The sequence below is a fragment of the Ornithorhynchus anatinus genome, chromosome 1 (assembly GCF_004115215.2).
Source record: "Ornithorhynchus anatinus isolate Pmale09 chromosome 1, mOrnAna1.pri.v4, whole genome shotgun sequence".
NCBI lineage: Eukaryota > Metazoa > Chordata > Mammalia > Monotremata > Ornithorhynchidae > Ornithorhynchus > Ornithorhynchus anatinus.
Genome location: NC_041728.1, coordinates 28,601,751 through 28,625,682, shown reverse-complemented (window position 1 = coordinate 28,625,682; position 23,932 = coordinate 28,601,751). Strand labels below are relative to the sequence as shown.

General features: G+C 51.6%; 2 protein-coding genes across 4 annotated transcripts in view; one reads left to right on the top strand and one right to left on the bottom strand.

Annotated features, from left to right (window-relative positions):
* Window positions 1-1,271: 1,271 nt before the first annotated feature.
* On the bottom strand, window positions 1,272-11,992 carry ERH (ERH mRNA splicing and mitosis factor). The gene is made up of 4 exons (XM_007662944.2): window positions 11,955-11,992; window positions 3,741-3,828; window positions 3,307-3,427; window positions 1,272-1,846 (listed from the first exon to the last, which is right to left on the bottom strand). The coding sequence occupies exons 1-4, from the start codon at window positions 11,955-11,957 to the stop codon at window positions 1,744-1,746; spliced, it is 315 nt and encodes a 104-aa protein (XP_007661134.1). The 5' UTR covers window positions 11,958-11,992; the 3' UTR covers window positions 1,272-1,743.
* Window positions 11,993-15,145: 3,153 nt separating this feature from the next.
* Window positions 15,146-23,932, top strand: part of SLC39A9 (solute carrier family 39 member 9) — a 32,587-nt gene continuing 23,800 nt past the window's right edge. For 2 of the 3 annotated variants that reach the window (XM_029061450.2, XM_029061435.2), the window contains exon 1: window positions 15,146-15,412. In XM_029061450.2, coding sequence (XP_028917283.1) covers window positions 15,317-15,412 — 96 coding nt within the window. In that variant the 5' untranslated portion in view covers window positions 15,146-15,316. Of the gene's footprint in view, window positions 15,413-22,198; window positions 22,234-23,932 lie in introns of those variants that run through there. The other variant, XM_029061443.2, reaches the window with a different exon arrangement.

The following is a 23,932-nucleotide window of genomic DNA, read 5'->3' as shown; positions in this document are numbered from 1 at the left end:
CGCGGTCGCCGTTCTACACGGGACTCACGGCCTAATCAGGACGGAGAGGTCAGTTCCTGACTCCCCATTTTACTGATGGGGTAAGGCGAGGCCCAGAGAAGTTAAATGACTTCACACACCGAGCAAACGGCAGAGCTGGGATTAGAATCCAGCTTCTCTGACTCCCAGGCCTCTTCCCAAATGGGAAGCCGGTGCTTCTTTCTGTGGAGGAAACTCAAATGCCAGCGATTCCTCAATGCGGATTTAGTTAAGAGCCAATGCCGGCCAGCTTGCACTGACGCCTTTTATCTCATCAAACGGGTGCCGGGTGACGGAGCAGATGGCTTCTGCCCCTTCCTCTCCCAAGCTGGGCCACTTAGAGGGTGACCCCTTCACCACCACGCCTCTACCCCCCACCCTCGTTGGCCGAGGTGGGGAGGGAACGGAGGGCAGCGCCTGTCACCACGGGCCTCGCTTCCCTCATCCGTAAAATGGGGATTAAGAGCGTGAGCCCCGTGGGGGACAGGGACCGGGTCCAGCCCGATTAACTTGTATCTACTTCAGCGTCTGGCACAGCTCTTGACACTTCACAACTACCATAATCACCAGCTTTAAACAATGGGCACGGTGGGGTCAGAGAGGCCGAGCTTTCGGGGTAGGAAAGCTTCAGGAGGCGGGGAGCGGACCGAGGAGGGTACGTAGGCTGATTTGAAGGGAATCAGCCAATGGCGCAAGCCCCGGGGGCCGTGTGTGTCTGGGTGCGCATATATGTTTGTGCACGCACGCAGGCAAAGACCCCCCCTTGCTGGCACGGCCTCGGCTTGTGCCCCCCACCTTACCTGGGGCATCCGCCAATCGGCTCTGTCACATCATCTGCCCTATGTCCCGGACTACGGCGGGAAGCCCAACGATCCGGGCACTCCTAGCATGGCACGTCGCTTCCCTTCGCGGGCGGCTTTTGGCGGTGCGGTGGGAATACACGGCAAACCCAAGTCGGCGCCCGTAATTTTGCGGGCGTTGCCTTTTATCCCGTCAAACGGAAGAGGAGGGGGTGTGGCAGCCGACCGGCTACCTGTCCCAGGACGGGCAATTCCATCGGAAGGATGAAGGGCGCGTCGGAAGCAGGGGCAGACTGCGGAAGCTTCCCTGCAGGAAGCGGGAGCCGTCTCAATCCCACCGGCTGAGGCTGACTGAGAAAGGAAGGCGCGTTAGCCCGACACACCCGGCGCGGCTCGGGCCGTCCGCGTCACCGGTTGCCCAAGCCCCGCCGCGAACGTCCACTCGGAAACGGCTTTAACTAAAGGGCGTTTTTATTTTATTCTTCGCTACAGCTTTGTGTCTGAAATACAGAAACTCTGGGCTACCTCCCCACAGGAGGGCGAGAACCGTGAATTTTGGGACCCCTTGACGTCGAACAGCTCGGAGAGGTTTGGAAACCAACGGTTAACTGACCAAAGTGGAACTCTCAACTACAACTTGGTAAAGAAGTCTGCGCGAACTTCCAAGTTAAAAAAAGGAAAAAAAAGTTTTTAAAAAAAAAAAGAGAGAGAGAGAGAGAGAGACGAGAAAGCCAAGGGGAATCGGGAGATTCAGATGGACCGTAAGTTCTCCCCGCTCATCGAATACATTCAATCTTGGCCAGGGTGTAATAAAATGGAAAGAGGACTACTATATTACAAAACTTCCACTACGGCACACTGTACACGCCTGCTTCCCCAGCCCTCCCCCCCGGAGCCCCCTCCCCCCCGGGACCCCCGGCCCCGACTATTTCCCGGCCTGCTGAGCCTGCCGACGCAGGAGGACGTAGATCTTCTCCTTGATCCAGTCTTTGTTGTAGGGCTGGTACGTCTGGGTATCGGCACGGTAGCTGCGGACAGAACGGCCCCACGGAAGCGGATTAGAAAACGGGCCGCGGGACCCCCGCCGGCACACGGACGTCCACGCCGGTGGGGGGGGGGGGGAGGGTCGGTCAATCACTCAATCAATCCGTCGGATTTAGAGCGCTGTACTAAGCACTTAAACCTCTCAAACTCTCTGCCCCAGTGAGCCGGGGCGATCGGTCAATCAGTGGTATCTATGGAGCGGGCACGGGGAGACGGGTGGCCCTGAAGAGGCCTCGCCTCCCCCAGTATTTTCGCGGAGCGGGGAGGGAGGCGGAGCCTCCGCATCGAGGCCGCCGGGACGAGATGTGATTTCGGAAGGGCTCCGAAGCTGGGGAGAGCGGTGGTCTGCCAGCCGTCAAAGGGGGAAAGCGTTCCGGGCTACGGGGGACTAAGGAGCGTGGCCTAGTGGATAAGGCACAGGCCTGAGAGTCAGCAGGACCTGGGTTCTAAACCCGGTTCTGCCACTCATCTGCTGTGACCTGGGGGAAGTCACATCACTTCTCTGGACCTCAGTTCCCTTATCTGTAAAAGGGGGATTGAGACTGAGCGGCCCAGGTGGGATAGGGACCGTGTCCACCCCATTTGCGTGGATCCGCCCCGGCGCTTAGTATAGTGCCTGGTGCCTAGTAAGCGCTTGATAAATGCCACAATTATCATCTGTAAAATGGGGATTAGGCCCGGGAGCCCCAAGGGGGACACGGACCGCGTCCAAAACGATTAGTCTGCATCTATGCCGGGACTTATACGGTGCCTGGCACATAGTAAGTGCTTAACAGATACCATAAAGGACCAAAAAAGCAAGCAGCGGATGGCGAGAGAGATGAGAATGAGGCTCAGTGGGCAAGTTGGCTTGAGAAGAGTGAAGTGTAGGGGGAAGAAGTTGGGTGGGTAGGGAAGGGAAGAGCTGTGTGCCTTGAAGTTGACGGTCAAGAGTCCTCGCTTCACCTCCCAAGACATACATCACACACCCTCCCGTGCCCAGGATCGGGGACTCGGAATTTGAAACGAGGTCCGACCGTTTGAGGGCCAGATCCTGAGAGAACCTCCTCGGCTAAAATGGGAACCGTCACCTTCAGTGGAACGGAAGTACGGGCAGGGAACGTGACCGCTACTTTTGTTGTACTATACTCTCCTAACCGGTTAGTACGGGGCTCTGCACACGGTTAAGTGCTCAGTTAACTACCACTGTTGTACTATATTCTCCCAACCGCTTAGCACAGGCCTCTGCGCACAGGTAAGCGCTCAATAAATACCACCGATTGACTGATCGAGCGCCAAACCCTCGACCGCGCCCTCGAGAGATCTGACCTCCGTTTCAACGAACCAGCGAGTTAACGCGGGGAGGAACGCAGAGAGCCGGGTCTTTCTCCGACGTTCTGACAGAGACGGCCGACGCGCTGAAAAGGGGGGCCCGCGGGGCCACTTTGGCGACGCCGGTACTTACACAAGGCAGCTGAGATCCGCAAGATCGTCGATGAAATCAAACAACTGACTGATGTCGTATGTAATGGAAGGGCTGTTGGGATTCATCCTCTTGAGGTGTTCTTCGTACATTTTACAGACACCTAGGTGGGACAGAAACAGGAGTGACCCGCAAGCTCGATTCCGGAGGTAAGAAGGGGAGATTTGTAAGGGCGTCTGTAAATAGATAACCGCCGCCCTCCGCCCGCTTCCCCTCCCCTTTTAATGAGCCAGAAAGAGGTGGAGTCAGGAGTCACTGGCCTGGATGGAAACCCAAGGTGGGGGAAGGAAGAATCGAGGAGAAGCAGCCTGGCACCCGCTGCTGGCCCGGCTCCCTTGCCCGCTCCACGGAGATCCGCGGCTCCGCGGCGGGCATCACCACCCCAGCCGCCCCCGGCCTCCGGGGCCCTCGCCTACCTTCCATGCACTCGTTCACCGACTCATAATCGGCGTAAGTTCGGCCTTCCGGCCTCTTGGTAGGCTGCACGAGCAAAATGGTGTGGGACTGCACAGAGACACACGAACGGAGTTTCAGTCAGATCCGAGCACCCGGCACAGAAACCCAGATGACGGCAAGGGCAATTATCGTGTGCTCACCGGGTGGCGAGCACCGTGCTCAAGGACGGGGGAAGAGGCAGAGAGGTCGCGTCGGGCGGTCCGCCCCGCACGGGGCGTGCGATCTAAGAGTTAAGGAGAGTGTGGGAAACTGAGGCAAAGCGGGGCTGGAACCTGTCCGCGGTCACAACCCATTCACTGGGGTTTTTTTCTCTAGAGGCTTTCCCAGCAAAAATAATAATGGCATTTGTGGGGCATTTCACTGTCTATATGCCAAGCCCCGCGCTACACGCTGGGGATAACTACTGTCAGAGCAGACACTGCCATGAGGTTCACAGCCCGAGAAGGGGGAACGGGCATTTTAACCCCATTTCTCAGATGAGAAGTAGCCGTGGCTCAGTAGAAAGAGCCCGGGCTTGGGAGCCAGAGGTCATGGGTTCTAATCCCGGCTCCGCCGCTTGTCACCTGTGTGACCCTGGGCAAGTCACTTCACTTCTGTGCCTCAAGTTACCTCATCTGTAAAATGGGGATTAAGACTGCGAGCCCCATGTGGGACAACCTGATCACCTTGTATCCCCCGGCGCTGAGGACAGTGCTTTGCACATAGTAAGCGCTTAACAAATACCATCATTATTATTATGAGAAAATTAAGGCCCAAAGAAGTTAAGTGACCCATCCGAGGCTTTGCAGCGGGCAAGTGAAGGGGCTGGGATTGGAACCCAGGCGGCCCGACTCCCGGTCCCGCGCTCCCCTCTCCCCACCTTACGTCCCTCCACAACTGTCACTTCAGCACAGCCTCCTCTCTTGGCCCTTAAGATCTTTATCACTGCCTCCCGTCTGGCATTTATTTTCCGGATCTCTCTCCCCCCGTCAGCGTGGAGATCGGGCGTGGGCCTGAGAGTCAACAGGACCTGGATTCGAATCCCAGCTCTGCCACTTGCGTGACCTCGGGCAAGTCACTTCACTGGGCCTCAGTTACCTCGTCCGTAACACGGGGATCTGTAAAATGGGGATGTAAATCCTGAGAGCCCCGCGTGGAACGGGGACAGCGTCCAATCCGATGACTCTGCATCCACCCCAGCGGGTAGAACAATGCCTGGCACACAGTAAGGGTTTAAGTACCATTAAAGCGAACAAAAAACAAATCGGCTTTAAGATCACTGTGAGCAGGGAACATATTTACAAACTGTCATACCGTACTCTCCCAAGCGCTTAGTACAGTCCTCTGCACACAGTAAGCGCTCCATCTCTACCAGAATGTGGAGGTCACTTGTATTTTTTAAGATGCTTGTTTTTAATCAATCAGCGGTAGTCACTGAGCACGTACTATGTGCAAAGCACTGTACTAAGCACTTGAGAGAGCACAACAGGGTAGGTAGACATGTTCCCTGCCCACAAGGAGCTCATCCGTTCTGTCCTCACAGCAGCCGGGTGAGTTTGAAGGTGAGTCCGCTATCATTATCCCCACCTGAGGACATGCGTGTCCAGAAACAAATATTTCGGGGATCTCAATGAGCCCCGGGCTGCAAATGTCAACCCTCGTCCTAACAGACCCCTTTATTTTACCTCAATCCCAAATAATTCGCCTCCGCTTCTGCCTTGGTCCCTTGAGGGTCTTCAAAGGGCACCGGAGCCAGGCATTTATTTGCTACGGAGAGGTACCGAAGGCTTTGCAAAAATGCGTTCTGCTTAAGAGAGTTCGTAAGGCACTCCCTGTCCAGACGCTTTTCAAGAAAGCTTCTCGCCAGAACCGGGAATATCTTACACATCTACTTCAGTCCGCTCGAGGACGCATTTGAGCTTAAGAAAACCGTTTCTTTTCGTTCTCAGAATTTTCTCAAAACGATCGAGTGACTGGGTTCCCAACGGGCAGAATTCCAACCTGGCTTTGTGAAATCGGAAAGCTTGGGGCTTATCTGCTCATTTTTTAAGATTCTGGGCTTTGCGCTTAGCAGGGGTTCCATCGAAACCACCGACGGTGCCCAGGGGAAGGCGCAAGGGGCTGAAAATCCGGAGTTTCGGGTGATGTCCCGTCCCGGCCGTTAACCTGCAGCGACAGGCAAAGCCGCTTAAACCCCCGACATCCCCCATCTGTAAAATGGGGCTAAAATGCGTGATCCCTTACCGCTTTGAATAGGGGCCCCACTCGTACGAGCTGATTACCACGGCTCTACTCAGCGCGCAGCACAGTGCCAAGCACACTGCCATCATAAAATAAATCATCCGCTTCGATTTGGGTCTCAGGCTTTCCCCAGATTGCCATCCGATAAGAACGAAACTCTTCGGGATAGCTCGCTTCCCACACAAACTTCAGAAAGATTACTTGCTCAGAAGTTAGGAGATTTCACCGCCAATTCTCCAAGGAACTTTAGGTCCCTGACGATGCATATTTCGGTATTTCATTTTCCTCCGGCTAATTACAGCATCGTTTTCCTACAGCCTGAACAACACAACTTGCTTCTAGGAAGTATTTCTGAAGTTATTTTTTAAAATTTCTAAATACACTGCCCAGAGCTGGGATTAAAGGAACCTGGTTGGGTAGGGAGGAAAATGTTGCAGATGATATCTGGGTAAAATTAAGGGGTTCCTGCCTACTCCATTTTCTGGATTAAATTAGGGCTTCCTGGCCACCCTGTTTTCTGGGTTAAATTAGGATTTCGCCATCATCCTGCTTTCTGGATTAAAATGAGGCCGCTCGAGCACCTGGAGACCACTTGACTCCGGCCCCCAGGGTGGCCATCGGAAGGGGAAATTAATGTCGGTATCTGTTAAGCGCTTATTATGCGCAGAGCACTGTTCTAAGCGCTGGGGTAGATTCAGGGTCATCAGGTTGTCCCACGTGAGGCTCACAGTTAATCCCCATTTTACAGATGAGGTCGCTGAGGCCCAGAGAAGCGAACTGACTTGCCCACAGTCGCCCAGCTGACAAGTGGCAGAGCCGGGATTCGAACCCACGACCTCCGACTCCCAAGCCCGAGCTCTTTCTACCGGGCCCCGCTGTGGGCAAGCGGGTGGAAAAAGGGGCCACCTCATCCTTCACCAGGGGAAGCCGAGCTTCCCGAGCCAGCCCTGGCGTCCGATCCCAGCCCCGCCACCTGGCTGCTGGGTGACTTGAGGCAAGTCACTTCTCGGTGCCTCAGTTTCCTCACCTGCAAAGTGGGAAGTCAACACCCGCTCTCCCTCCTACCTTGGAACTGTGAGCCTGAGTAGGCCAAGGGCCGCGTCCCACCTGCTTAAATCCACACCCTTAAGCAGGGTGATCCCCAACCCCACAGCACAGATCCATCGCATCTCCTACCTTGAACTCATTTCACTGTCCATCTCCCCGCCTAGGCTGTCACCTCTTTGTGATGATGATGGCCTTTTTCTTTTTAAGCACTATGGGCAGAGCACTCTTCTAAGCGCTAGGGAGGACGCGAGGTGATCAGGTTGTCCCGCGGGGGGCTCGCAGTCTTGGGGCCCATTTTGCAGATGAGGGAACCGAGGCCCGGAGAAGTGAAGCGACTTGCCCGAAGTCACACAGCAGACAAGTGGCGGAGCCGGGATTCGAACCCATGACCTCTGACTCCCAAGCCCGGACTCTGAGCCACGCTGCTTCTCTGTGGGCAGGGATCGTGGCTATCGTCACCAGTGGTACTTGCTGAGCACTCAATATGAGCAAAGCACTGTGCTACGTGTCTGGAAGAACGTTCCCTGCCCACGGGCGAGCTTACGGTCTAGACGTAAGCGACGCTGTGTTGCGATGAACTCCCCCAAGGGCTTGAGGAGCAGCGCGTTCTACTTGTTAGAGATGGGGGGAGGCAGGGGGATCCGAGTTCTAATTCCGGCTCCCCCGCCTGTCTGCTGTGGAACCTTGGGTGAGTCACTTAACTTCTCCGAATCTCCGTTTCCTCATCCGTAAAATGGGAATTAAGGCCGTGAACCCCACGTGGGAGGTGGACCCGTGGTGCTTAGTACAGTGCCTGGTAAATAAGATCTTAAATACCACAAAGTTTTTAGTAGAGCCTTGCACACAGAGAGCGCTCAATAAATACCACCGAGTAACCCTCCTGTATCTACCCTTGCGCTTAGTACAGCGCGCGGCGCACAGTGTAAGCGCTGGGCAAATACTACCTCGGTCCTCTAACTGAAGGAGAGAAGCGTGTTGGCGGATCTCGGGGTCGGCAAGCGGTGGTGTTTATTGAGCGCTTACTATGTTTAGGGCGCTGTACTAAGCGCTCGGAAGAGTTCAGTGTAACAGAGCTGGCAGATGCGTCCCCTGCCCACAAAGGTCTAGACGGGGAGAGAGAAATCCGTCAAAGGAATCTGTTGAGCACCGCCCGCGCTGTACTGAGCGCCCGGGAAAGTAAAATACACAGTCGGCAGACACGGTCCCGACGACTGAAATCCATCAGGACTATTTAGTTAACGCCTACTGTGTGCCGAGCACTGTTCTAAACACTCAGGAGAGAAGCGGCATGTGGATAGAGCACAGACCTCAGAGTCAGAAGGACCTCGGTTCTCGGCTCTGCCGCCGGGCTGCTGTGTGACCTTGGGCAAGTCACGCCGCTTCTCTGGGCCTCAGTTACTTCATCTATAAAATGGGGACGAAGACCGGGAGCCCCACGTGGGACAGGGACTGACGCTATTATCTTGTATTAATAATAGCTGTGACACCTGTGAAGCGCTTCTCGAGTGCCCCACGTGGGACCATCTGATCGCCTCGTGTCGACTCCAGTGCTTAGAACAGGGCTTGGCACATAGTAAGCGCTTAAATACCCAAATTATTATTATTGTTATTATTAAGCGCTGAGGTGGTTGGAAGCAAATCGGGTTGGATGCAGACCCTGTCCCACAGGGGCTCACGGTCTTCATCCCCATTTTATAGATGAAGTATCCATGCAGTCGTATTTAAGTGCTTTCGATGTGCAAAGCACTGTACTAAGCACTTGGGAGAGTACGATAAAAATAACAAAAAGACGCATTTCGTGCCCACAACGAGCTCACAGACTAGAGGGGGCTCATCCCAGGCGCGAGAGGGAAGGCTTGTCGGAGGCCACGCAGCAGATAAGTGGCTACCCCGGCGCTTAGTAATAATGATGTTGGTATTTGTTAAGCGCTTACTATGTGCCAGGCACTGTTCTAAGCGCTGGGGGAGATACAGGGTCTTCAGGTGGTCCCACGTAAGGCTCACAGTCTTCATCCCCATTTTCCAGATGAGGGAACTGAGGCCCCGAGCAATGAAACGACTTGCCCCAAATCACTCAGCTGTCTCTCTTTGTCGCTGAATTGTAATAATAATGAGGGTATTTGTTAAGCGCTGCCTACGTGCCAAGCACTGTTCTAAGCGCTGGGGTAATGATAATAAATGATCTAATAATAATGTTGGTATTTAAGGGCTTACTATGTGCCAAGCACTGCTCTAAGAGCTGAGGTAATAATTATTTCATAATAATGTTGGCGTTTGTTAAGCGCTATGTGCCAAGCACTGTTCTAAGTGCTGAGGTAATAATTAATAATAATGTTGGCGTTTGTTAAGCGCTATGTGCCAAGCACTGTTCTAAGCGCTGAGGTAATAATTAATAATAATGTTGGCGTTTGTTAAGAGCTATGTGCCAAGCACTGTTCTAAGCGCTGAGGTAATAATTAATAATAATGTTGGCGTTTGCTAAGAGCTATGTGCCAAACACTGTTCTAAGCGCTGAGGTAATAATTATTAAATAATAATGTCGGCGTTTGTTAAGCGCTATATGGCAAGCACTGTTCTAAGCGCTGGGGTAATAATAATAAATTATTATCTAATAATAATGTTGGTATTGGTTAGGCACTTACTAAGTGCCAAGCACTGTTCTAAGCATTGGGGAAATAATAATAATAATCTAATAAGACTGCTGGCATTTGTTAAGCGCTTACTATGTGCCAGGCACCGTTCTAAGCGCTGGGGTAATAATTATCTAATAATAATGCTGGCATTTAAGCACTATGTGCCAAGTACTGTTCTAAGCGCTGGGGTAAGAATAATAATAATAAATGATCTAATAAGACTGTTGGCATTTGTTAAGCGCTTACTATGTGCCAAGCACTGTTCTAAGCGCTGGGGTAAGAATAATAATAATGAATTATCATCTGATAAGACCGTTGGTATTTGTTATGCGCTTACTATGTGCCAAGCCCTGTTCTAAGTGCTGGGGTCATAATAAATTATCATCTGATAAAGACTGTTGGCATTTGTTAAGTGCTTACTATGTGCCAGGCCCTGTTCTAAGCGCTGGGGTAACAATAATAATAATAATAAATTATTATCTGATAAGACCCTTGGTATTTGTTAAGCGCTTAACTATGTGCCAGGCCCCGTTCTAAGCGCTGGGGTAACAATAATAATAATAAATTATCATCTGATAAGGCCGTTGGTATTTGTTAAGCGCTTACTAGGTGCCAAGCCCTGTTCTAGGCGCTAGAGTAAGAATAAAATTATCACCTGATAAGACTGTTGGCATTTGTTAAGCGCTTAACTATGTGCCAGGCCCCGTTCTAAGCGCTGGGGTAAGAATAATAATAATAAATTATCTGATAAGACCGTTGGTATTTGTTAAGCGCTTAACTACGTGCCAAGCCCTGTTCTAAGCGCTGGGGTCATAATAAATTATCATCTGATAAGACTGTTGGCATTTATTAAGTGCTTAACTATGTGCCAAGCCCTGTTCTAAGCGCTGGGGTCATAATAAATTATCATCTGATAAGACTGTTGGCATTTATTAAGTGCTTAACTATGTGCCAAGCCCTGTTCTAAGCGCTGGGGTCATAATAAATTATCATCTGACAAGACTGTTGGCATTTATTAAGTGCTTAACTATGTGCCAAGCCCTGTTCTAAGCGCTGGGGTAAAAATAATGATAATAAACTATTATCTGATAAGACTGTTGGTATTTGTTAAGCGCTAAACTAGGTGCCAGGTCCCGTTCTAAGCGCTGGGGTAACAATAATAATAATCAATTATTATCTGATAAGGCCGTTGGTATTTGTTAAGCGCTTACTAGGTGCCAAGCCCTGTTCTAAGCGCTGGGGTAAGAATAAATTATCATCTGATAAGACTGTTGGCATTTGTTAAGTGCTTAACTAGGTGCCAGGCCCCCTTCTAAGCGCTGGGGTAAGAATAATGGTAATAAATAATTATCTGATAAGACCGTTGATATTTGTGAAGCGCTTAACTGGGTGCCAAGCCCCGTTCCAAGCGCTGGGGTAAGAATAATGCTAATAAATAATTATCTGATAAGACCGTTGATATTTGTGAAGCGCTTAACTAGGTGCCAATCCCTGTTCTAAGCGCTGGGGTCATAATAAATTATCATCTGATAAGACCGTTGGCATTTATTAAGTGCTTAACTATGTGCCAAGCCCTGTTCTAAGCGCTGGGGTCATAATAAATTATCATCTGATAAGACTGTTGGCATTTATTAAGTGCTTAACTATGTGCCAAGCCCTGTTCTAAGCGCTGGGGTCATAATAAATTATCATCTGATAAGACTGTTGGCATTTGTTAAGCGCTTAACTGGGTGCCAGGCCCCGTTCTAAGCGCTGGGGTCAGAATAATGATAATAATTACCTGATAAGACGGTTGCTATTTGTTGAGCGCTTAACTGGGTGCCAGGCCCCGTTCCAAGCGCTGGGGTCAGAATAATGGTAATAAATAATTACCTGATAAGGCGGTTGCTATTTGTGGAGCGCTTAACTGGGTGCCAGGCCCCGTTCCAAGCGCTGGGGCGGCCCCACGTGGGGCTCCCGGTCTCCCTCCCTCCCCATTTTCCAGGTGAAGGAACTGAGGCCCCGCGAGGGGCAGCGGCGGGAGTCGAACCCACGCCCCCCTCCCCCAGCCGCGCCTTCCGGGCGGACGCCGAGAAGGGACTTTCCCCAGCGTTTAGCGCAGGGCGGTGCGCGCGAGGGCGGGAAAGACGTCCGCCATGAGGGGAGGGGGGAACGCCACCGGGGACCCCCGGGGAGACGCCTCGAGAGGCGGGGGAGACGCCCCGGGCGCGGGGGAGACGCCCCGAGGTCCCCCCTTCGCCCCCCAACGTCCGCGCGGCGCCCTCAGGCCCTCACCATGGCGCCGGCTTCTCCTCCTCCTCCTCCTCCGCCGCCTCCTCCGCCTCAGCCGCCGCGCGCGCCAACCGCCCCCCGGCAGCCAATCAGCGCCCGAGGACGCGCCGGAAGTGCCCTCCAAACCTCGCGAGAGCCCGCGCGCCCTCCGCCGAGACCTTACCCCTCCCTTCCCAACACCACGGGGGTGGGGGGTGGGGGAACGAGCCGGCCGCCGCCATCTTGGCTGTCGGGGTGGAGGCCTGTGGGGAAGCCGCTCCCCCTCCTTCCTTTACTACTACCCGTCCGGATTGGATTTGATAATAATAATAATGACGTCGGGATTTGGGCAGTCCTTATTAGGTGCCACGCACTGGCCTAAGCGCCGGGGGGAGATACAGGGTAATCAGCCTGGCCCGTGTGAGGCTCGCAGTCCCCATTTTAAGAATGATAAATGTGGGGTTCCCAGTCCCCATTTTAAGAATGATAAATGTGGGGTTCACAGTCCCCATTTTAAGAATGATAAATGTGGGGTTCACAGTCGCCATTTTAATAATGAATGTGGGGTTCACAGTCCCCATTTTAATAATAAATGTGGGGCTCACAGTCCCCATTTCAATAATAAATGTGGGGTTCACAGTCCCCATTGTAATAATAATAAATGTGGGGCTCCCAGTCCCCATTGTAATAATAATAAATGTGGGGTTCACAGCCCCCATTTTAATAATAAATGTGGGGCTCACAGTCCCCATTTTAAGAATAATAAATGTGGGGTTGACAGTCCCCATTTTAATAATAAATGTGGGGTTCACAGTCCCCATTTTAATAATAATGTGGGGTTCACAGCCCCATTTTAATAATAAATGTGGGGCTCACAGTCCCCATTTTAAGAATAATAAATGTGGGGTTGACAGTCCCCATTTTAATAATAAATGTGGGGTTCACAGTCCCCATTTTAAGAATAATAAATGTGGGACTCAGTCCCATTTTAATAATAAATGCAGGGCTCACAGTCCCCATTTTAATAATAATAATAAATGTGGGGCTGACAGTCCTCATTTTAATAATTAATGTGGGGCTCACAGTCCCCATTTTAATAATAATAATGATGATGATAACGTTGGGATTTGTTCAGCCCTTACTATGTGCCAGGCACTGTCCTAAGTGCTGGGGGGAGATACAGGGTAATCAGGCTGGCCCATGTGGGGCTGACAATCCCCATTTTAATAATAATAATAATAATGTTGGTATTTGTTCAGCCCTTACCAAGGGCCAGGCACTGTCCTAAACACTGGGGTTAGATACAAGATTATCAGGTTGTCCCACATAGGGCTTATAGTCCCCATTTTAATAATAATGGCGATAATGTCAGTATTTGTTAAGCACTTACTATATGCCAAGCGCTGGGGTAGATACAGGGTAATCAGGTGGTCCCGTGTGAGGTTCACAGTCTTTACCCCCATTTTACAGATGAGGTAACTGAGGCACCGAGAAGTGAAGTGACTGGCCCAAGGTCACACAGCCCACAGCTGGCAGAGGCGGAATTAGAACCCATGACCCCTGATTCCTAAGCCCGGGCTCTTTCCACTAGGCCACGAGATGAGGCAACTGAGGCCTGGAGAAGCAAAGTGACTTGCCCAAGTTTATTCATTCATTCAAGTGACGTGACTTGCCCAAATGCATTCAATCGTATTTATTGAGCGCTTGCTGGGTGCAGAGCACTGTACCAAGCGCTTGGAAAATACAATTCAGCAACAGAATGAATGAATGGACGGATGGACGGATGGATGGATGGATGAAGTAATTCAATAGTATTTACTAAGCGCTTACTATATGCAGAGAATGGACAATTCGGCAACAGACTGAATGAATGAACAAATGAACGAATGAATGAATGAATGGAAGGATGAACGGATGGATGGATGAATGGATGAATGAATGATTCAATCGTATTTATTGAGCGCTTACTATGTGCAGAGCACTGTACTAAGCGCTTGGAATGGACAATTTGGGGAATGAATGAATGCATGGATGAATGAATGAATGATTCAATAGTATTTATTGAGTACTTACTATGTACACAGAGCACTGGACTAAGCCCTTGGAATGGGCAAGTCGGCAAGAGAATGAATGAATGAATGAATGAATGAACGAACGAACGAACAAATTGATGAATGAATGGATGAATGAATGAATTCAATAGTATTTACGGAGCGCTTACTATGTGCAGAGCACTGGACTAAGCGCTTGGAAGGATACAATTTGGCAACAGAATGAATGAATGAATGAACAAACGAATGAATGGATGGACGGGTGAACGAACAAATGAATGAATGAACGAATGAATGAACGGGCGAACGAATGAATGAAGAATGAACGGACGAATGAACGGACGAACGAACGAATGAATGAATGAACGGACGAACGAAGGAACGAATGAACGGACGAACGAATGAATGAAGAATGAATGAACGAACGAATGAACGGACGAACGAATGAATGAAGAATGAATGAATGGACGAACGAATGAACGGACGAACGAATGAATGAAGAATGAATGAACGGACGAACGAATGAATAGTGAATGAATGAACGGACGAACGAATGAATGAACGAACGAAGAATGAATGAACGAATGAACGGACGAACGAATGAATGAAGAATGAATGAATGAACGGACGAATGAATGAATGAACGAACGAATGAACGCACGAACGAATGAACGGACGAACGAATGAATGAAGATTGAATGAATGGACGGACGAATGAACGGACGAACGAATGAATAGTGAATGAATGAACGAACGAAGAATGAATGAACGAATGAACGGACGAACGAATGAATGAAGAATGAATGAATGAACGGACGAACGAATGAATGAACGAACGAACGGACGAACGAATGAACGCACGAACGAATGAAGAATGAATGAATGAACGAATGAACGCACGAATGAATGAATGGACGAATGAATGAATGAATGGACGAATGAATGACTGAACGGCGAACGACTGAAGGGACGAACGAAGGAACGGCCGCCACCGCGCCACCCCCCCCCCCAAGATGGCGCCCGGGCGGGAGACGCGGAGGCGGGCGGGGGCGCGGGTCACGTGCCGGGGGAGCGGGCCCCGACCCGGAAGTGATCCCCGGCGGGGGAGGGAGGGGGCGCGCGCGCGGAGCGTGAGGCGGTGACCCGGAAGTGGAGGGCGGGGCGGCCATGGCGGGCGGGGCGGCGTCTCCTCAGGCCGGCGGGGCTGAGTCCCGGTCCCGGCCCCGTCCTTAGCGCCGGGCCAGGTGGCGGCATGGACGCCCGCTCGCCCTCCTAACGGCGCCCGAAAACCCAGGCGGGGTCGGACTCCGGCGGGAGCAGGAGGGAGGGGGCAAGATGGACGACTTCACCTCCATCAGCCTCCTGTCCCTGGCCATGCTGGTGGGCTGTTACGTGGCCGGCAGCATCCCCCTGGCCGTCAATTTCTCAGAGGTGAGACGCCCTCCGAACCCAGACTCGCTCTCTCTTCTCCCCCCCCCTTCAAAGCCCTACGGAGAACTCACCTCCTCCAGGAGGCCTGCCCGGGCTGCGCTTCCCCTTTTCCCTCTGCTCTCCCTCCCCCCAGCACTCTGCTCAGCTCTGCATGTTTTTATTCCCCCCTTTATTCTCATTCATTCCATCGCATTTATTGAGCGCTTACTATGTGCAGAAAGACTGGACTAAGCGCTTGGAATGAACAGTTCCCTCTCCTCCCTCTCTGCTTCCCCTTTCCCTCCCCCCTGCACTCTGCTCATCTGCCTATACTTTTATTCCCCCCTTTATTTTCATTAATTCCCTAGTATTTATTGAGCGCTTACTATGTGCAGAGCACTGGACTAAGCGCTTGGAATGGACAATTCCCTCTGCTCCCTTTCCCTCCCCCCTGCACTCTGCTCATCTGCTTATACTTTTATTCCCCCCTTTATTTTCATCCATTCCCTAGTATTTATTGAGCGCTTACTATGTGCAGAGCACTGGACTAAGCGCTTGGGATGAACAGTTCCCTCTCCTCCCTCTCTGCTCCCCTTTTCCCTCCCCCCAGCACTCTGCTCATCTGCCTATATTTTTATTCCCCCCTTTATTTTCATTCATTCCATTGTATTTATTGAGCGCTTACTATGTGCAGAGCACTGGACTAAGCGCTTGGAATGGACAATTCCCTCTCCCTCCCCCCCAGCACTCTGCTCATCTGCCTATATTTTATTCCCCCCTTTATTTTCATTCATTCCCTAGTATTTATTGAGCGCTTACTATGTGCAGAGCACTGGACTAAGCGCTTGGAATGGACAATTCCCTCTGCTCCCTCTCCCTCCCCCCTGCACTCTGCTCATCTGCCTATATTTTTATTCCCCCCTTTATTTTCATTCATTCCCTAGTATTTATTGAGCGCTTACTATGTGCAGAGCACTGGACTAAGCGCTTGGGATGAACAGTTCCCTCTCCTCCCTCTCTGCTCCCCTTTTCCCTCCCCCCAGCACTCTGCTCATCTGCCTATATTTTTATTCCCCCCTTTATTTTCATTCATTCCATTGTATTTATTGAGCGCTTACTATGTGCAGAGCACTGGACTAAGCGCTTGGAATGGACAATTCCCTCTCCCTCCCCCCCAGCACTCTGCTCATCTGCCTATATTTTTATTCCCCCCTTTATTTTCATTCATTCCCTAGTATTTATTGAGCGCTTACTATGTGCAGAGCACTGGACTAAGCGCTTGGAATGGACAATTCCCTCTGCTCCCTCTCCCTCCCCCCTGCACTCTGCTCATCTGCCTATATTTTTATTCCCCCCTTTATTTTCATTCATTCCCTAGTATTTATTGAGCGCTTACTATGTGCAGAGCACTGGACTAAGCGCTTGGGATGAACAGTTCCCTCTCCTCCCTCTCTGCTCCCCTTTTCCCTCCCCCCAGCACTCTGCTCATCTGCCTATATTTTTATTCCCCCCTTTATTTTCATTCATTCTGTCGTATTTATTGAGCCCTTACTATGTGCAGAGCACTGGACTAAGCGCTTGGAATGGACAATTCCCTCTCCCTCCCCCCTGCACTCTGCTCATCTGCTTATATTTTTATTCCCCCCTTTATTTTCATCCATTCCCTAGTATTTATTGAGCGCTTACTATGTGCAGAGCACTGGACTAAGCGCTTGGGATGGACAATGTCCTCTGCTCCCTCTCTGCTCACCTGTACATGTTTTTATCCCCCCATTTATTTTCTTTCATTCCATAGTCTTTGTTGAGCACTTACTATGTGCAGAGCACTGGACTAAGCGCTCGGGATGGACAATTCCCTCTGCTCCCCTCCTTTCCCCTCCCCCCAGCACTCTGCTCACCTGTCTGTATTTTGATTCCCCCCTTTATTTTCATTCATTCCATCGTATTTATTGAGCGCTTACTATGTGCAGAGCACTTGACTAAGCACTTGGAATGGACAATTCTCTCTGCTCCCCCTTTCCCTCCCCTCAGCCCGGTGCTCATCTGCCTATATTTTGATTCCCCCATTCATTTTCATTCATTCCCTAGTATTTGTTGAGCGCTTACTATGTGCAGAGCACTGGACTAAGCGCTTGGAATGGACAGTTCCCTCCGCTCCCTCTCTGCTCCCCCTTTCCCTCCCCTCAGCCCGGTGCTCATCTGCCTATATTTTGATTCCCCCATTCATTTTCATTCATACCATAGTATTGAGCACTTACTTAGTGCAGAGTCAAAGGGCAGGGACTGTCTCTGTTACCGATTTGTCCATTCTAAGCGCTTAGTCCAGTGCTGTGCACATCGTAAGCGCTCCATAAATACTATTGAATGAATGCCGAGCACTGGACTAAGCGCTTGGAATGAACAGTTCCCTCTCCTCCCTCTCTGCTTCCCCTTTCCCTCCCCCCAGCACTCTGCTCTCCTGTACATATTTTTATTCCCCCCTTTATTTTCATTCATTCCCTAGTATTTATTGAGCGCTTACTATGTGCAGAGCACGGGACTAAGCGCTTGGGATGGACAATTCCCTCTGCTCCCTCTCTGCTCCCCCTCAGCCAAGCCCCCTTCCCCCCCTTTCCCTCTGCTCCCCCTCCCCCCAGCACTGTGCTCATTTGCATATATTATTCATTACCCTATTTATTTTGTTAACGAGGTGCCCATCCCCTTGATCCTATGTATCGTCATTATGTCGTCTTGTTTTTGTCCATCTGCCTCCCCCCCCCCCCCCCCCAGATTAGACTGTAAACCCATCTTTGGGCAGGGATGGTCGCTCTCTGTGGCCGAATTGTCCGCTCCAGGCGCTTAGCCCAGTGCTGTGCACATAGTAAGCGCTCAATAAAAACTATGGAATGAATGAATGAAGAGGAAAGCTGGGGGCTCCTCCTTCGGACCCGGCCAGGAGTCTTATTTCCAGGGAAAACGTCTCCAAGATGCCTTGAGCAGGGGGCCTCTGGGGTGGGGAAGACTCCACCTCCCCCAAGAAATCCCCTCGACGAGGAAGATGGCACATATTGGACGTCCTCGTCCCCACCGGGCACGTTCCCTGTCCTCAGTGACCTTACAGTCTAGAGGGGGAAACGGATGTTAAGAGAAATAAACTATTTCTGTTAGCCTCTTCCTCAAGCATTTGTGTATAAATGTCTAACCACCTGTAGCCACTTGGGATTAATCTGATTACCCTGCCTGGAAATGTTTTTTTCCTTTATGCCTGTCTTTCCGCCTCATTAGGGATGTCAACTCCTCGCAGGCAGGAACGATAATGTTGGTATAGGTCAAGCGCTTACTATGTGCAGAGCACTGTTCTAAGCGCCGGGGTAGACACAAGGGAATCAGGTTGTCCCACGTGGGGCTCACAGTCTTAATCCCCATTTTACAGACGAGGGAACTGAGGCACAGAGAAGGGAAGTGACTTGCCCACGGACACACAGCTGACAAGCGGCAGAGCGGGGATTCGAACCCATGACGAGCTTACCATGGCAGAGGCCGTTTTCTGCCCCCTCCTTCCCCCTTTTCACTTTTTCGGCCACTCCAAGTCCCTCCGAGGCGGGGCCGTGGCCTCCCCCACCCCGTCGCCCACACGTAGTCTCAGCTGAGCCAGCCGGCTCTCGAGGAGGTATTTATTACCCCAAAAATAAGAATAAGAATAAGAATATTGGTATTAAGCACTTACTATGTGCAGAGCAGTGTACTAAGCGCTGGGGTAGAGCCAGGGTCATCAGGTTGTCCCCCGTGAGGCTCCCAGTCTTCATCCCCATTTTCCAGATGAGGGAACTGAGGCCCAGAGAAGCGAAGCGACTTGCCCACAGTCACACAGCTGACAAAAAACGTTTCCAGCTTTATCTGGGGAGGTCGGGGAAGGGGCATCGGGCATAGAGAAGCAGCGCGGCTCAGTGGAAAGAGCCCGGGCTTGGGAGTCAGAGGTCGTGGGTTCGAATGCCGGCTCTGCCACTTGTCAGCGGTGTGACTGTGGGCAAGTCACTTCACTTCTCCGGGCCTCAGTGACCTCATCTGTAAAATGGGGATGAAGACTGTGAGCCTCATGTGGGACAACCCGATGACCCCGGATACCCCAGCGCTTCGAACAGTGCCCCGCACGTAGTAAGCGCTTAAGAAATACCAACATTGTTATATCCAGTCCAACCATCTCGGAAGCAGCGTGGCCAGGTATCGATGGCGGGCCTGGGAGTCCAGAGGACCTGGATTCTAATCCCGCGTCTGCCGGCCGACCTCGGGTCGGTCACTTGGCTCTTCTGGGCTTCGGTTGCCCCGTCAGAGAAATGGAGATTAAATCCTCCTTCCTCCTACTTAAGCTGTGAGCCCCGTGTGGAGCAGGGACTGGATCCAACCTGATCGGCTTGTGTCTACCTCAGTCTACCTCAGCATGTAGCGCTTAACAGGTCCCGAAAATAAGTACAGACCTCGTAGCCGCACCAAATACTCGCTTAGGACTGAACAGGATTTATTCTCGGTCAGTCTCATCCCGCTCACTCCATCCCTTATGCCTGTCCTCCTTCCTAAAATAATCATAATTATTAGGGTGCGTAAGCACTTATTCTCAGTGCTGGGGTAGATGCAAATTAGGTTGGACACAGTCGCTTGTCGCACGTGGGGCTCGTAGTCTCAATCCCCATTTGACAGATGAGGTAACTGAGGCCCAGAGAAGTGAAGTGACTTGCCCAAGGTCCCAGAGCAGCCAAGTGGCAGAGCTGGGATTAGAACTCATGACCTTCCCACTTCCAGGCCCGGGCTCCATCCGCTAGACCGTGCTGTCTCTCTCCCGGAGCTCCTCATCGGCACGAGCTGAACGCGGAGAAAGTAGAGAAGCAGCGTGGCTCGGGGGAAAGAGCCCGGGCTTGGGAGCCGGAGGTCGTGGGTTCGAATGCCGGCTCTGCCACTTGGCAGCTGTGTGACTGTGGGCAAGTCGCTTCGCTTCTCTGGGCCTCAGTTCCCTCTTCTGTAAAATGGGGGTGAAGACTGTGAGCCTCATGCGGGACAACCTGATGACCCTGGATCTCCCCCAGCGCTTAGAACAGTGCTCTGCACAGAGTAAGCGCTTAACAAATACCAACATTATTATTTATTAATACTTTTCCTTCCTCGGGCTTCGCTCTTCGCCCTTCCGTTCTTTTGGACGTTCTGCTCGTCGCCGCCTAATAACTGGTTCTTTTGTCACCCACGTTTCTAGGGAGGGTTTAGTCTCAAACTAAATCAAAAGCTTATTGTCTCCGAGGGAGAATGAATTTCAGCCCAGTGTCTCGAACAATCGCTTTTGATGTCGTCTTGGGCAGTTCGGTAGAGCGTTTCGGGCTCTCGCGGTTTCTCGATACTAGCTGACCTTCTATTCCGGGTGCCGTTGGGGCTGCTGCACGGTCCGCTTCTGTGCCTGCTTTGGGGGAAGTTTTGAATGTCACCACTTCTGGGAACAAAAGCAGGGAGCGTTTGTAGACTGCCAGCTCGTTGTGGGCAACAGATGTGTCTGTGAGAGCCAACTTTCCCAAGTGCTCAGTACAGTGCCCTGCACAGAGTAAGCGCTCGATAAATCCGAGTGACTCCTTAGGTTTGCCCGGGCCGTCAGCCCTCGATGCTGATCGGGAACCTGCTGTGGGTAAGGAGGCCTCGGGGAAAGTACGGTCATCGTCCTCATCAGTGCTATCTACTGAGCGTTTACTGTGGGCCAGCAGCTGTACTAAGCGCTAGGGTGGATAAAGGATCGTTCGATCGTATTTCTTGAGCGCTTACTGTGTGCACAGCACTCTACTAAGAGCTTGGGAGAGTACGATATAACAGACCCACTCCCTGCCCATGACGAGCATAAGGTCTAGAGGAAGAGTCAGAACTTAATAATAGAAATAAATCACATTTTTATCTGGTTTGACACGGTCCCAGTCCCACACAGGGCCCAGAGTCCCCTTTCTACTGGTGAGGTAACTGAGTCACAGAGGAGACAAGTGACTTGACCCAGGTCCCACAGCAGGCAGGCGGTGGAGGCAGGATTAGAACCCAGGTCCTCTGGCTCCCAGGCCACGCCGCCTCTCTGACGCCTGCTCATAAAAGGATGCGGGATGCGGCTGGATAACTTTCCATCTTTGAGAGCGCTCTTCCGCGGTGGAACAATGGGATCGTTTCTCTGCGTAGCTCCAGTCCACGCACAGAATCTGGAAATCCGTTTCGAGTCATCCAGTGGTTTTTTAGTAGGCGCCCGCTGAATACGAGGCACTGTGTTAAACCCTTGCAGCCAAACAGACATTCCAGGGCCCCGAACATCTCATAATTTAGTGGCCGGCAGGAGGGGAGACAGGCAAATACTATGTGGGGATTGTGAAAGCAGGAGGGAACAGAAAGCCAAGGTAGTTGAGACTCATCCGGACCAAGCATTGTTCTAAGCGCTGGGTTAGATACAGGTTAATCAGGTTGGACACAGTCCCTGTCCCATATGGGACTCTGTCTAAATAGAAGGGAGAACTTTTATTATAAATTAATAAAAATCCCCGTAGGTGCCTGGCTTATCAGAATTCACCCACTCGCTTCTAGATGCAGTAGTAATAATCATAATAATCAAGGTGGTATTTGTTAAGCGCTTACTGCGTGCCAGGCACTGTACTGAGCGCTGGGGTGGATACAGGCAAATCAGGTCGGACCCAGCCCCCGACCCGACTTGGCTCACTCTCCATTTTGCAGATGAGGTCACTGAGGCCCAGGGAAGTGAAGTGACTGGACCGAGGCCACACAACAGACATATGGCGGAGCTGGGATTAGAACCCATGACCTGCCTCCCAGGCCCGGGCTGTATCGACTCCACCATGCTGGTGAGCCTTAAAATGCAAATTAATGGTTATTTCTGGAAGCACCCGCTCAACTGAAATTTGAAAGTCTCCCTTTGCAACCCCGGCAAACTCCGGTTTCACACTCGGCATCACTGTTGACTTGTGGAAGGTTTGGTTTCTTTTTAATAATCGGAGGGGGAGAGGGAAGTACCTCGAGGGTGGGGAGCCGTCCGGAATTCATCCATCGATCAATCGGATTTATTGAGCGCCAGAATTCATTCGTCGATCAATCCGATTTATTGAGCGCTTACTATGTGGAGACCGCCGTACTATATTGAGCACTTGGGAGAAGACAATATATCAGATATGTTCCCTGACCATAACAAGTTTATAATTTAAGTCCCTTTGATGTGGAGGGAGGTTTTTAACTTTCTACGTGCTCTCTCTCCGGTGAATTGTCACCTTGTTGGAAATGTTAAGAGTATGTGCTTACTATATTATAATAATAATAATAATGATGATATTTGTTAAGCACTTACTATGTGCCAGGCTCTGTACTAAGCGCCGGGGTGGATCCAAGCAAATCGGATCGGACACGGTCCCTGTCCCACACGGGGCTCCCTGCCTTCACCCCCATTTTGCAGATGAGGTAACTGAGGCACGGGGGGTTGAAGGGGCCACACGGCAGACGAGTGGCGGAGCCGGGACTAGAACTCATGACCTGCTGACTCCCAGGCCCGTCCTCTCTCCACTGTGCCGTGCTGCTTCTACCCCGGCACTTAAAACAGTGCTTGGCACATAGTTAGCGCTTAGCAAATCCCAGCGTCATCATCACTAGAACCGTCATCACAGACATCGATGGGGTTCCTCAGGGCCTAGGGCTCTCACTGCCGAGAGAAAGAGCAAAAGAGAGAAAAAGAAAAAGAAATCGCCGCGTGGAAGAGAGAGGATCGGAGGCAGGAAGGAAACCCCGGTCAGACTTTGCCCTGCAGGGTGTTGGCGTTGACGTGGGCCACGCTCTCCCTCCCTCTGCACAAATTGGTTTGAACGTGGCTTAACCAAACCTGGCCGCCGACCATTTCGGCGGCAAACGGGAGGACGCGGGCCTCCGATTTTTATTTATCTTTTTCCTTTTCCTTGGCAGATACCAAGGTTGCTAAGCTGGTTTGACACCGGGGTGATTTAAGGGCATTAAGAGCAGGGTGCGTCACTGAGACCCGGCATCGATCCTCTGGGCCCACAGAGAACGGAATGACAAACAAAAGCGCTCCGTCGCCTCGCGCGAGTCTCTCGTTGCGACAGGGGCTCCGTCGTCAGCTTCCGTGGCCTAGTGGAAAGACCACGAGCCCGGGAGTGGGAGGACGTGGATTCTCATCCCGGCCGCCTGCTCTCTGCAAGTCACTTCACTTCTCGGGGCCTCAGTTACCTCATCTGTGAAATGGGGATTAAGACTCTGAGCCCTATGCGGGACAGGGACTGGGTCCAACCTGATTAGCTTTTATCTGAGCTGATCCCAACACTTAATACGGTGCCGGGCACTTACTATGTGCCTAACGATCACCATCATAGAGAAGCAGCGTGGCTCAGTGGAAAGAGCCCGGGCTTGGGACTCAGAGGTCACGGGTTCGAATCCCAGCTCTGCCACTTGTCAGCTGGGTGACTGTGGGCAAGTCACTTCACTTCTTGGTGCCTCAGTTCCCTCATCTGTAAAATGGGGATTAAGACCGTGAGCCCCACGTGG

What these genes read in the sequence shown, in the direction of transcription:
- ERH (XM_007662944.2), bottom strand. An exon ending in GGTGAACGAGTGCATGGAAG is followed by an intron (nt 3,428 to 3,740) that starts GTAGGCGAGGGC and finishes TGTCCCACCTAG; the next exon opens with GTGTCTGTAAAATGTACGAA. An exon ending in GCGGATCTCAGCTGCCTTGT is followed by an intron (nt 1,847 to 3,306) that starts GTAAGTACCGGC and finishes TTCTGTCCGCAG; the next exon opens with CTACCGTGCCGATACCCAGA.